This window comes from Entamoeba histolytica, genomic scaffold (genome assembly GCF_000208925.1).
Source record: "Entamoeba histolytica HM-1:IMSS scf_1104750517067 genomic scaffold, whole genome shotgun sequence".
Lineage (NCBI taxonomy): Eukaryota > Evosea > Mastigamoebida > Endamoebidae > Entamoeba > Entamoeba histolytica.
The window spans coordinates 26567-40744 of NW_001914891.1; the positions used below are offsets into that span (position 1 = coordinate 26567).

The 14178-nt window shown below is 24.0% G+C and overlaps 7 protein-coding genes across 7 annotated transcripts, besides 2 other annotated features; 3 read left to right on the forward strand and 4 right to left on the reverse strand.

The window, feature by feature from the left end:
* Positions 1 to 121: 121 nt before the first annotated feature.
* On the reverse strand, positions 122 to 626 carry EHI_051690 (uncharacterized protein; the record flags this gene model as incomplete). The annotated part of the gene is made up of 2 exons (XM_001913529.1): positions 122 to 154; positions 249 to 626. The coding sequence occupies 2 exons, from the start codon at positions 624 to 626 to the stop codon at positions 122 to 124; spliced, it is 411 nt and encodes a 136-aa protein (XP_001913564.1).
* Positions 627 to 1907: 1281 nt separating this feature from the next.
* EHI_051700 (transporter, major facilitator family) lies at positions 1908 to 3383 on the forward strand (the record flags this gene model as incomplete). Its single annotated transcript, XM_646204.1, has 1 exon — positions 1908 to 3383. One exon carries the CDS (start codon positions 1908 to 1910, stop codon positions 3381 to 3383), a length of 1476 nt encoding a protein of 491 aa, XP_651296.1.
* A 1052-nt stretch (positions 3384 to 4435) lies between these two features.
* EHI_051710 (60S ribosomal protein L23, putative) lies at positions 4436 to 4858 on the reverse strand (the record flags this gene model as incomplete). Its single annotated transcript, XM_648068.2, has 1 exon — positions 4436 to 4858. The coding sequence occupies one exon, from the start codon at positions 4856 to 4858 to the stop codon at positions 4436 to 4438; it is 423 nt and encodes a 140-aa protein (XP_653160.1).
* A 157-nt stretch (positions 4859 to 5015) lies between these two features.
* EHI_051720 (transporter, major facilitator family) lies at positions 5016 to 6635 on the reverse strand (the record flags this gene model as incomplete). The annotated part of the gene is made up of 1 exon (XM_646206.2): positions 5016 to 6635. The coding sequence occupies one exon, from the start codon at positions 6633 to 6635 to the stop codon at positions 5061 to 5063; it is 1575 nt and encodes a 524-aa protein (XP_651298.2). The 3' UTR covers positions 5016 to 5060.
* Positions 6636 to 7078: 443 nt separating this feature from the next.
* On the forward strand, positions 7079 to 8307 carry EHI_051730 (phosphoribulokinase/uridine kinase family protein; the record flags this gene model as incomplete). Its single annotated transcript, XM_646207.2, has 2 exons — positions 7079 to 7841; positions 7889 to 8307. The coding sequence occupies 2 exons, from the start codon at positions 7079 to 7081 to the stop codon at positions 8305 to 8307; spliced, it is 1182 nt and encodes a 393-aa protein (XP_651299.2).
* Positions 8308 to 8427: 120 nt separating this feature from the next.
* On the forward strand, positions 8428 to 9483 carry EHI_051740 (uncharacterized protein; the record flags this gene model as incomplete). Its single annotated transcript, XM_646209.1, has 1 exon — positions 8428 to 9483. One exon carries the CDS (start codon positions 8428 to 8430, stop codon positions 9481 to 9483), a length of 1056 nt encoding a protein of 351 aa, XP_651301.1.
* Positions 9484 to 9527: 44 nt separating this feature from the next.
* Positions 9528 to 10514: a repeat region.
* A 1891-nt stretch (positions 10515 to 12405) lies between these two features.
* Positions 12406 to 13279: a repeat region.
* A 189-nt stretch (positions 13280 to 13468) lies between these two features.
* On the reverse strand, positions 13469 to 14137 carry EHI_051750 (uncharacterized protein; the record flags this gene model as incomplete). Its single annotated transcript, XM_001913530.1, has 3 exons — positions 13469 to 13867; positions 13925 to 14020; positions 14072 to 14137. 3 exons carry the CDS (start codon positions 14135 to 14137, stop codon positions 13469 to 13471), a joined length of 561 nt encoding a protein of 186 aa, XP_001913565.1.
* Positions 14138 to 14178: the final 41 nt, after the last annotated feature.

The window sequence follows — 14178 nt, forward strand, 5'->3', positions numbered from 1 at the left end:
ATTTCTTTTTTACAGTCCGGTTGAACTACAATTAATCCATGTTCAGTAATTGAATATAAAAATGTACCTGATGGTGAAAATGAACAATTAGATGATATAAATGGTTGTTCTTCTTGCATTGTTATTTCTTTTGGAATGCTTGGATTATACCATCCTAATGAAACAGTCTTTCCATATTGGAATGTTGCAACACATTCACTTCCTTCAGTGTATTTATCTTCTTTAAGCCATCCTTTAAAATCAGTAACTTCAATTGGATGAAAGACTAATGGTGTATATTCATCATTTTCTTTTAAGATTTCATCAATCTCTTTTTTAGTATAAAATTTTAATGTGTTTTTATTATCGAATTTCAATTCAACAAATCTTGTTTTAAATTTAATTGCTGCTTCATCATCTTTAAAATCAATAAACCCAATTCCTGTAGTTTTTTGACTTGTTTCATCAACAAAAACTTGTACATTATTTGGTTGGTCTGATAATTCTGCTCCATTCTTTACTAATACCATTCTTTTTAAGAATAACGTTAATTTAGGAACTGAAGCAACAGGAATTCCTACAGGAAGTCCATCACAAATAAGTACAGAAGATTGTGTAATTTTAGAGGTTTTAGTTGAAGCACTCATCAATGAATTAAATTTTCTTTTTATTTTTTATTAACAACCCTTGTTATTTACTTTTAGTTATTTTATGAATTATTTATTAAAATTGTTTTAAATAACGAAAAATTAGTTATTTAATTAAAAACAAAGAATTTAATAACATTAATAATTAAGAATAACAATTTAATAATTTAGTATTTCTGTTATTTATTGTTATTTATTCAAGTTAATAGAATAAGTAAACAACATTGATATAAGTCATTTAACTGTCAGAATAAATGTTAAAATAAATTAAAAATAATACACCTTTACCTTTATTTGTAATATTCTTGAAATGGCATTTCTTCTAAAGGAGTTTGAAAAAGATCTTTGTACATTGAATCAATAAAACAATTATATTCAACAATATTAATAGGTAATGTACTAGAACCATGACCAACATATCCTGTTATATCTGGTCCCATATTAGAGATTGTTGAAAGAATAGAATAATCCGCAACACTCATGAAAGTAAGGATTAGAAAATATTAAGTTCTTTTTTTATTTTTATGACAAAGATTTATGTAAAAATAGATAAAAAAGTAAATAATTCTTTCTTTAGATAATAACCATTCTTCTGAATTTTTATTGTTTTGAATCTATATTTAGTAATCTTCATCATTAATTATCAATACAAAAACTACTCTTTAAACTGTTTTCAAAACTTCTTATTTCTTTTTTTTAATCATTTTTGTTGTTGTTTTGTTATTTGTCTTTTCAAAAAAAAAAACAAAATAAAAAGATTAGTGACTAACAGAAACTTCAATGGGTTTTTATTTACTTTATTTTGAGAAGATATTAAATTACTTTCGTTAAATTATCTTACGTTGAGAAATTTCTCAGATATCAAAACTCATTAAAAAGAATGAAATTATGAAACACCTCTAATATAACAACGACGTAAAGATTTAAAAAAAAAAAAACACTTAGTGTTTATACTAAATTAAATGTTTTAACTATAATAAGTTTATTTTTACTATTATAAAAAGAACTCTTTAGTTGTTAAAACTAATTCTTGGATTGAAGTATTTACTACATAAGTTAACATAATTTTGTTGAATAAATAAATGGATAATACAATTATTTCTTATAATATTTTAGATATGAACATCGTTTCTTTCAAACTTTGAATTGTGCTATTCAAAACATAAATATCTTTTCATCCAAAATAATCTTCCTAGTTCTTTTCTTTTCTCCCAAATTCTATGCAAATAACATTTTTCTATTATCAAAAAATTAGAAGAGGGTACTTGTTTTATTTAAATAATGTCTTGCTGTAAGACGTTTTCTATTGTGACTAAATACACAACAAAGTTAAATTTGCTTCGATATTATATTGGAGGATTCCTTATGAATATGTCGACTTATTTCTTTTGGTTAGTTGTTCCTCTTCTTATGCAAGATAGAGATGCTTCATCTTTTCAAATTGCTTTAGCAGATGGTATTACATTTGGATTAACAGGTATCGTTTCACCATTTATGGGGTTTATTGCTGATAAAACAGACCCTGCACTGATGTGTCGAATCTCTTTTATATTACAAGCGACATGTAGCTTAACGATTGGGTTAATTTATATAAAAACAGAGTCAATTTTACCCATTTATTTTCTCCTTCTTCAACAATCAGCTGCTTTAGCTTTCTTTTGGTCTCCATGCGAAAGTTTAATTACAACAGAATCATATAAAGGAGAAGAAAATAAAAAGTTATCAATGTTTGCATTATGTTGGTCATTAGGAAAGGCAATTGGATTTTTATTAGGAGGAACATTAAAAGTTAAACTTGGTGCTAATTCTTCACTATTATTATGTGGAGGATTAACTATTTTAGCATATGTTCTATTTCCAACGTTACCACAAAAGAATCATTTAATTGAACGACCAAAGAAGAAAAAGAAACAAAATCAAGAAGACAATGAAAAAGAGATGGATGATGAATTAAATACAGAAAATATTTCTGATTCAGAAACAAAACAGATTGGTTGGAAAGAAAGAATAAATCAAATTAATCATCCACAACCTCCAAGATTTATTCTTTATTATTTTATTAATGCACTTATTCTACATTTCCATGTTTATGGAACAATTGCAATTTTATGTAACCAATACATTTTATATGCAGTTGATAGAGAAATTATTTTAAATGGTATGAATGATGATCCAGAAGTATATTTAAGTGTTTTTCTTGGAATTATTTATTTCTCACAAACTATTTGTTTCTTTATTATTGGATATATTGAAGCATGGCAATATAAAATGATTCTTAGTACCATTATGTCAATTGTTTTAGGGTTAGTATGTCTTGCATTAAATTTCATCAAAAATGGTTGGGTTTGTTTAATTTTTGCAATTCCAACTGGCTTTATTTCTGGGTTAGACCTTCAAATGAATGTATTGTATTCGGTTAAAGTCTCAGCAAAAAGAAGAGGATTAATGATGGGATTAGTGGAAATGGTTGGAGAATTAACTTGTTGTCTTTCTCCTGTTGTTGCTGGTTTAATATCAACACAAACAGATAATTTAGAATGGTCTCAATGGGTTGGATTAATATGGGGTGGAATTGCTACTGTTGGATGTCTTATAACACAAACACTAAATTGTATTGTTTTAAAGAAACAAAAAGAATTAAAAAAAGAAGTTGAAGAAAATGATGTTGAAATAGACATTGATTCAATAAAAGAAAATAATCAAAACTCTGAAGAAACAATAAAAAATGATGAAGATAAAGTTACTGAATTAGATTAAACAGAAAATTATTATTATTAGTATAGAACTACTATTAAGTTTGAATTATTTCTATTTTAACTTAACAACTGAATTAATTTATTTACTTTAATGTAAGAAATTGTTGTTTGTTTTCATATTTTTTTATTCTTTCATATTTCTTAATTATTCTTTTAAAAAATATTTAATAACAATAATGAAAGAAGTCATTATTATAAATAAATTAAACTCTTAACTCTTATCATTAAATACTTTATTATACTACTAAATAAAATAAATTTATTTTATTATCAGTTATACATTAATTACTCTTTACAATAAAAGATTCTCAACAAATTATTAAATAAAAAAGATTAAACTTAGAATTAATAAATAATACTTATAACTATAAATAAATTAACAGTTATTTATTAGTCTTTATAAATATTACAAATGAAATAATTTATATTTATCTCAAATACAATTAAAATAAAAAATGTACTTTGTTGTTTTTATTAATGTTTTTTTTTTGAATAATTCTTTTTCTTTTAAAGAATAAAACAAACAAAATACTTCCAAGATTTGTTTTAATTATAACATGAGATACAGAATATATTTCTTTTAATTTATTGAAAATAACATTTGTATAATCTATGATATTTAAAAACTGTTTTATCTTATATTATTTTAAAATATTTTTTTATTAGAAATAATATGGTTTTATTTTTTATATAAATATCTTCTCAATTAATAATTTCTTTAAAGAATAGTCAATTTTATAAATTACTGAATAATAAAAAAATAAAAAGCGGAATATTTTAATGGGTTTATTTTGAACAAACACTATTAAAATTTAAATGTTTTAAAGAACCTAATTTTATAACAAAATGATATATCTATTAATTTATGGTATACATTAAAACTGAACAAAAGAAAAATTCTTGAAACTAATGAAAGTAAAAAACTACAAATAAAATAATAGGATATTAAAGATTATTTTAATTTTAATAATTCTTTAAAAAAATTGAATATGTTATTTTAATTTAATATGAAAAGTAATAAAAAGTAATGACAAAAATATTCCTAACGATTGCTTAGACAATGGTTGGAGCATTAGAAGAAATTTTTGGCCATAAATCAGCTGATTCTTTTGAAACTGGTCCAGTAATAGCTGAACCTTTCATTTCTCCTTTCATGTTAACAATAACAGCAGCATTATCTTCAAAGTATAAGGTAACACCGTCCTTTCTTCTCCAAGTTCTTCTTTGTCTGATAATAACAGCAGTATGCATCTTCTTTCTGTATTCTGGTTTACCCTTCTTACAAGTAGCAACGACCATATCACCACATCCAGCTCTTGGGAGTCTATTTAATCTTCCATGGAATCCCTTAACGGAAATGATTGTGAGAGTCTTAGCACCAGTGTTATCAGCACAATTAACGGTTGAAGCATTATTCAAACCGCAAGTGACTCTGAATTTATTTCCTTGTCTTCCTCCAGCTCCTCTCTTTGGCATTGCAAAAACTAGTTTATTTTGTAGGGTTATTATACTGCTGTTTTATATTTTTTCCTTTTTATGGGGTTTTATTATTTCAATTAATTTATTATTATTGTTTTCTCTAAAAAATTTTTTAATTTATAAAATTGTTTTATATACCATTAAAATAATATTTGAAAAAGAAATTTTATTATGTCTTCTTTTACATTTTCTTTAACAATTATTCAACAATAGTTGGTATTTCTTCTTTTTCATCATCATCTTCCTCTTGTTCTTTATTTTGTTGTTCTGGAGGAAGTTCTGTATCACCTAATTCAATATCTGTTTCTTTAGAATATGGTGCACGTTTACCTGAAACATATTCTTTATGATGGTTTTTAACTAAACACATAAAGAAGAAAGCAATAATAAGAAGAATAAATACAGGAATTTGTGCAATACGATATGCATAATTGTATTTATACTTATTAGTAGAAAAAGCATGTGCACAAAGTTGTTTTACTATTGTTGAGAAGATTAATGGGAATACCATTCCACCAGCTCTTGCAGCAATACGTGTAACAGCAGAAAATTGTGCTAATTGTTGAACAGGAGCAAGTTCCATTACTAATTGACGAGAGGCAGTATAAACGACACTAAATGCTGGACCAATGAATATTATTGTTGGGATAATAATCCATTGAGAAAGTATTTTAGTACTTGAAACTTTCATTCCAGTAAGAACAAGACATCCCATTCCAAAGAATAATAAGATTAACATTAATTGTAATGCTCTTTTTGGTCCAAATTTATGTAAGAAAAATGCCCATGGAACACCACAAAGTAATGCAGTTACATTTAAAGCTAAAAATACAATGTCTGTTGCAGTTTTCTTCATTCCACACATTGTTGTTAATAAAACAACAAATAACCCATTTACAACACTTAATGCAGACAATGTACAACACCATGAAATAAACATAAATATACAATCCCTACTTTTAAAATAATTTTTAAATGAATCAATCAAATCTAATCCAATAACTTTTAATGTTTCTATAACAGAACGCTTAGCTGGTGGAGTACTTTTTTCTATACTGAAAACATATGGTAAGAAGACATATCCACCAAGGAAAAAGTTAAATAGAATCAATTGTCTTAATGGTCCAAAGTCAGGTTCTGCATGTGTAATTTGTAATTGATTAACATTTGAGTAATTTCCCCAAACAAGAGAACAACAAAATGAAACACCAATAGCAAGAATTGCACCAGTAAAAGAAACTGCACCTCCAACACTTTGTGCTAATGTTCTATTTTTTTGATCCATAATATATGGAATTTGACAATCATAGAACAAACGTACTAACTCAAAAGATGTTCTTGCAATACAAAACAATATACAAAGTAACCAAAAATGATAATAAAAGATACCAGCAATCAAAAAACATGTATAATATGTAATTGCACAAATTACTACAGCACCTTTACGAAATGAATAATAATCACTAAGACCTCCTACAAAAGGAGAAGCAACCATAGCAATACAATTAGCAACAGCATTACAAACAGTTGTCATTTGAACACCAGTTGAATTTTCATAACCTGCATATATAGATAATAATTGTAATGATGGACCAACAGTTACATTAACAATACAGTTATAAAAATGATAACTAATTTCAAAGAAATACCATAATATAACATTCCAAACATTAGTTGATTGTGCTTCAGTGATTTGAGCAACACTTTTTTGTTGAGTATCAATACTTGGAGTACTAGTTGTTTCTACAAGATGGGTATTTTCAGAAGCTGACATCTCAGTAAGAATTTTCAGTTATTCCAGACTTTTAACTTTTTATTTATTGGATAAAAAAGAATTTTCTTTTCATCTTCAATAGTTGTTTTGATTAATTTAGATTGATAAAATAAAATATAAATGGTTTGTCATTAAATTTATCTGATTAACAAGTTATTATTATGAAAGCATGTTTGGCGTAACCTTGTTCCTTACTTTTATAACAGAAGAAGATTTTTATTATGTTCTTCACAAAATGAACAGAAAAAGAATTAAAAAAAAAACAAATATTATTTTACAATTTTCAAGAAAATGCAACGACTTATTCATTACTCTTAATTTTATTATCACTAAACAGAAGTTATGAAAACAAGAAGATTGTACTACCTCAAAAAAATTTAGTAATTAAAAAAGTTAGGGTTTTTAATGAAATTAAAAAGAGAATTTCAAATCAACAATTCATTATGTCTCAAGACACTTTTAGATATCATTTCTATAACAATCCAACTGTACTTATTGCTGTTGCTGGTGGAACTGCTTCAGGGAAAACAACATTTTGTCAAGAAATTGCAAATACATTAAAAGGAGAGAAATTTGTAGTTATTTCACAAGATTCATTTTATAGACCATTAACAAAAGAAGAACATGATAATGTTGCTGAATATAATTTTGATTCACCAAGTTCATTTGATTGGGACTTAATAATTGATACATTAAAAAAAATAAAGGCAAAGAAAAATGTATCATTACCAGTATATGACTATGTTACTCATTCAAGAAAACCAGATTGGGTTTCAGTTGAAACTGGAGATGTTGTAATATTTGAAGGATTATATACATTTTATCAAATGAAAGAATATGAAAATTATTTTGATATGTTTGATTTAAAAATATTTATTGAATCAGATAATGATACTAGACTTGCAAGAAGAATTTTAAGAGATATTAATTATCGTGGAAGAACACTTGATTCTGTATTATTTCAATATAAAAAATTTGTTAAACCTGCATATGATAAATGGGTTTATCCACAACGTAAAAGAGCTGACATTATTGTTCCATGGGGAGAAATCGAAAAGGCACAAACACCAGGAGTATTATCACAAATGCCAGCATTAAAGATGGTTTCTCAATATATTGAACAATTTTTCATACAAAGACCATATAAAAAGATTTCAAGTATGAATAATTTTCAAATTAGTGCTGATTTAGACTATCAAAAAGGAAGTCTTTCTGATGTTGATAATTAATGTCTTTGTTTTTTTAACTTTTAGGTTTTGAATTAACTACAAAAATTCAAATGAACAACCCTTCTAATACTCCTCCTGTTCCTTTAATATTATTTCCCAAACTAGATCAATCTATTGTTGATGAATGTATTAATCAAGCTGGTGGTGATATTGGAAAAGTAGCTGAATTACTTGCTATGTCAGTTGGACCATTAAATTATGATGATGAAGATGAATTATTAAATAATAGTGAAGATGGAAGGACTAGTGAAAGTAGTGAGGATAATTGTAATATCCCACAAAATACATTACAAGCCCAACCTTTACCTCCATCAATAAACGAAAAATGGGAGGAATTAAAAAAGAAATTAAGTTCAGAGGAAATACAAGTAATTGAAGATGTGTTTAGATTAAAACTACATCAAATGGTTGAGACGTTAAGTCAAGAATTATTCACTAAATAACTTAAATTGTATGAAAATTCATTCTTATCTTTTCGGAAAAAAAATAATAACCCTTAAGGGTTTTCCAAAAATAATGAGAAAAAAATAATAAATTTAAATGGACTAAAGAATTATTAATTCATGTCAATACCTCCTGTTAAGGGTACTAATTATTTAACAACAAATATAATTCCTATTCTTCAGCGCTACAAAATAAGAACTGATCCAACTACACTCCAAATTAAAGGGATTAATTCTAATTTTGAAAAAGGAACAAAATATCTTTTTGTTCAAGTTAGTGATGGAACAACTTTTTGTTCATGTTATTTAGATTGCTCTAATTACCAAGAAAGAAAAAATGTAAATTTAAGTATTCATGATCTTATTGAAGTTGGTTCTGTCAGTTCTGAAAAAGTGTCTGGAAAAGAGCTTTTAACTCTTCATGACTTTAAAAAAAAGGGTCATTGCAATCTGCTAGGAAATCCTGTTCCTTTTGACCCTTTAAAACATAAACCTGATACAGGGATGACAAAGAAACAAAAAGAAGTTCCTAACACAACAAAAAAGAGTACATATACTCCCCAAAAACAAATAAATAGTCCAATTGAAAAAACAATACCTAAAACGACAACAACAAACCATCCATATTCTCCTACATTTCAAACACCATTTTCTGGGATTCCTCAAGGTGATGTCTCAACAATAAGTAATTCAGCTTCTAATAATCATTTGACTAGAGACTATAGAATAAAAGGAAATACACCACCAACTGAAGGCTCTTTTCAAGAGGTTATTGACCAATTAAGAGATCAATTAAAAATGAAAGAAGAAGAAATAGCTTATACAAAAAATAAAATTATGTGGTACAATGATATGTTAAATATTCAAGACCAACGTTACAAGGAATTAGAAAATAATTTAGAGTATGAAAGAAAAAGAACAAAATCCGCTAACGAAAATGAAAGTCAAAGTAAGAAAGAATTGGCAAAAATGAGTTCAGTGTTAAAAAGGTATCAAGAAGAAAATACACAACTAAGAAATTTACTTCAAGACAACGATAGAAAAATTCAACATATTGAAAGTTATAATAGTCAATTAAAAGAAGAAATTCAAACCAAAGAAGAAAAGATTAAACAATTAGAAGAAACTTTAAATGACAGAAAAATGATAATAGAAGGTACCTTTGATTTAAATTAATTCTTGTATGTTATTTATTACTATTTAATAAAATTTATTTTTAATAATAAGCAATTAATTAAATATTAATAGAACTAGCTTCTATTCTTCCTGGCTCAGGGGAGACTAATCCTGTCTCTTCGTCTTCTTCTTCAAGCAGCTCTACGGAGTATGTTTGGTTGTGATTGAAGCAGTATTCCATGACATCCATCATGTTTTTTATGACAAGGTTTTTTACTTCTTTCTCGATGTCAATTTCAATTTTTAATTCTTTGATTAATTTAATACTTTCTTTATTTATTAATCCATTTATTGAGATTACTACTGGATTTATTTTGAAATCTTTTAGTTTTTCTATTTTCATTAGAATATTCTTTAATTCCTTATACTTATTTCTTTTCTTCAAATACACTCCATTAATATTGTGATATTCAACATTAGTCATATCAAATAATAGACAAGTTTTATTCTTTTTATCTAATATATATGGTATTTTGTGGGATTGTCATTCACTTTTAGGCATTATTTATTTGTTCCATATCATTGTGATGTCTTTATATTTGAACACTGTTTCATATGGGGGTTTTTATATTGTTTATTTCATGTATATTTTCTTATTAATCCCTCCCATAATATAATATCTATATGGTCATGTTTTTCTATTTGTGATTTTTTTATGATAAATACAAGATAGTAGAATGTGTTTTACTGTAGCTATCTTGTCTTTACAAAGTGGGCAGTATTTTAATCTTTCATTTTTCATTATTTTTGATTTTCTATACTCACAAAATATTGCTCCATCTTGCATTTTAGTTAATTTGAGAAATGCATTTTTCTTAATATTGATTGACTTCCATGTTTTAACTGTAGTAGTTTTATCTACTCATTTTGACTCGAACCATCTTCTAAAGTGTCCACTTGTTTGATGACACTTCCATTTTTTGATGTTATTTGTTGGTCAATAATTTTTTTTATTTCTACTACTACTTCTTTTTCTTTTTTCTTTTCTATCCCTTCATTTATTATTTCTTCTATTTTTGTTTCATTTATTTGGGTACGAAAATTAGCAAAGAAAAAATGCATCTAAATAATTTACAAAAAAGAAAAAAGATGCAAAATATTTTGCATCCATAGAATATTCCATTTATTATATTTTACTCCTAAAATAAAAATAAAAAAATAAAAATATGATAAATATACAATCTGTATATATTTATGTTTATATTTTATAATCAGTTGTATTCATTTTGTATGAAATATTAATGAAATAAATGATTTGATTATTCATATTTCTTTTTATTCTTTTTATTCTTTTTATTTATATGTTATTTATCTATCGTATTTTTATATTTATTTCTCTGTTTATATTTATATCTTTGTATTATTCTTATTATCTATATATTATTATATTATTCTTATTTTATTATTTTTATGTTTATATTATTTAGATTTTCTTATTGTTATTCTTTATATTTAAATGTATTTGTTTATTCATCTTATTCATCTTTTATATTATTATCATTTATATCTATTTTCATTTTATATTTATTCTCTTTTGTTTTATATTAATATTAATTTTATCTTTTATACTTTGATTTTATTATTATATCATTGATTATCATTTCTATATTTATTTATCATTTATTCTTATTATTCTTTTGTTTTATATTCAATCTATGTTATATATTCATATCATTTTCATTTATATTTTATCACTTATTATATGTTATAATAATAACATAACACATATGATTGAATATATAATAAACATCATAATGAAGTTATACATATAAATAATAAACATAAAAAATAATAAAATATTTTTTTTCAATAAAACAATATTAATTATTTTACATCATTAAATTAGACACTTTTATTTCATATTTCTAATTTTTACATTAAAAATACACCATTTTCATTCTTTTCTTCTTTTATTACATCTTTGTGATTTATTATTTTTATATTCTTCTTCTACTTTCTTTTTATTCTTTCATATATTTGTATTCTTTTTATATTATTTGTTTTCGTTGTTTTTCTATTTCTTTCTTCTATTATTTATCAATTTTTATATTCATTCATTATTTTTATTTCTTTTTTATTAATTCTTTCGTATTGTATATTTCTTTATTATTTCATTTGTGTATTATCAAAATATATGTTTTATTGATTTTATGTTGAATAAATTATAGAATAATTCAATATTTTCATTCTTAATTATTCATTATTTATTCTGAAATGTTGTGTATATTTATTATATTAAATGAATATGATGAATGAATATCAATATTATTGTTTATTTGATTTTAAAAAATAATAAATGAATATGAAATAATAAATGAAATAAAATGATGAAGACAATGAAATGATAATGAAATAGAATAATCTAATATTGAACAAATTAAATAAAGAATATATTGAATATATTAATAATGTTACATTATTATTTGTTATTTCAATTATTAAATATTAATAAATTATTATTCATGAATATTTAATTGATATTTTACAATTTCATTTTCATTTTATTTAATAAATGAAATATAAATAATAAATGAATGAATAATAATTTAATATATGAAATAATAAAAAGAAAGATAAATAATAAAGAAATATGTTGTATTTAATATATAATATAATTTATTATCAAATATAATAATATCAAATGATGATTTATTTTTATTTCAAAATATTTTGCATCATTAATTTTTGCGCTTTTTTTTGCGCTTTTTTTATTTGTTTCAATAAAATTTGCATCCTTTATTTTTTTCTTTCTTTTCTTCTTTTATCATCTCTTTTGTTTTATTACACTTTATCTTCTTTCTTTTTATATTCTCTCCTTTCTACTTTTATTCTTTCTTCATCATATCAAACTTCTTACTTTCTTTTTATTCTTTTATATCATTCATTCTCTTCTTTTTCAATTATTTGCTTTTTTTCGTTGCCGTCACTAACCAATAAATCTTTATTGTAAGTTATAATCATTTCATCATTATTAATACATTTAGGAGGATTATTAAAATCAATTGCATCAAATTCATTAAAATATGTAATTAATATGTGTTTATATATTTGTTTACAAACATAATCATGTTTTAATATTTGATTCTTCTTCATTACATACTAACAATATATGACTAATAGATGCAATTGTGTTAGGGCAATGTTTACAATATTTTAAAGCATCATTTTGGAGTAATTTTGATTTAATACTTCCTGTCATAGTTACTCCTTCTTGCATCTTTACTATTTGGAGGAATGCATTTCTTTTTATGTTTAATGACTTCCATGTTATTATTGTTAATTTCTTATGATTGAAAGTGCCATTTGCACATCTTATATATTCACCACATTTCTTTTCTTTCAATTCACTTAAATATCTTTCATTTAATTCATTATTTACCCATTCAAATATTTCCTTTACATCATGCTTTCTTTCATTTAATTCTATTACATTCATTAATTCATTAAAATTAATATTCTTACCAAATGCTTTCTTCATTCTTTTAATTATTCTATTTGGATTTTCTTTTATTGCTTCTATCATTTCTCCTATTCCTGTGTTTGATATTTGTATTTTAAATATATTCTTAATAATTCTTTACCACATTCATCTCTTGCTGACATTAATCCTAATCCCAATTCATTTATTTTAACATATAATCTACTTTTTGGGATATTTCTACTGTATAATTGGAGGTGAATTAATGATTTTCTTATTTGTTTATCTATCTTCTCCAATTCTCCTAGTTTCCATGGGACAATACAAAATCCATATCTTAATTTGGAGATTATATCACTATTAATCTTTCTTATTGTAATTCAATGAGAATATTCAAATGAAAAAAAATATCTTTATTTTTAACAAAAAATAATTGTTATATTTCTTATGATTCAGTTGATAAAATAAATAAATAAAAAAGAATAACAAAACAAATAAAAACACAAGAGAATAAAAAAGTAAACATAACAACAAATTAATCAAACTAATGACCATGTTGTCATTAAACTAAAACAAAAAACAACATGATTTTTTTGAGGGAGTTTGAATAGAATCTAATTCTGGTTTAGGTAAAAACTCATTTGCATATTCAATAACAATTTCATTGAGAATACTTTTTATTTTTTCTATTTCTTCACAACATACATTATATCTTTTAGAATGTAATGTTTGTGTAATTTCATCAATAAGTCCTTCTGTACAATCTTCTTCATCACAATGAGTAACAATTATATATTTTCGTTTAGGGTTTGATTTTCTATAAAATATACTGTTAATAAATCCTTTTAAAAAAACAACACTTCCTTTATCAGATTGTGATATAACAAATATATGGATTGGACCATTACTGACATAAGAATCAACAGTTCCTCTTGTATTTTTGAACTCATCTCCAGAACAATCCCACTATTATATTATTCTTTAAAATTCATTAAAGTACTTTAATAAAACAATAAAACAAACAATAGTAACTTCAAGAGTAGTATTATTATGATTTACTTTTAAAGTTTTAGAGATTATTTCATCTGTTTTTAAATAAACAGACTCAAATTCTTCATTCTAAAATATTAATTTTTTATATCTAAATTAAAAATTAAAAAAAAAACTAACACTCCATATTTTAAGTAACGTTGTTTTTCCAACTCTTTCTGATCCAATAAGACAAATTGAAATCATTTTCTGATTATCTAATTCATTGACTTTTTCCTCCATTGAAG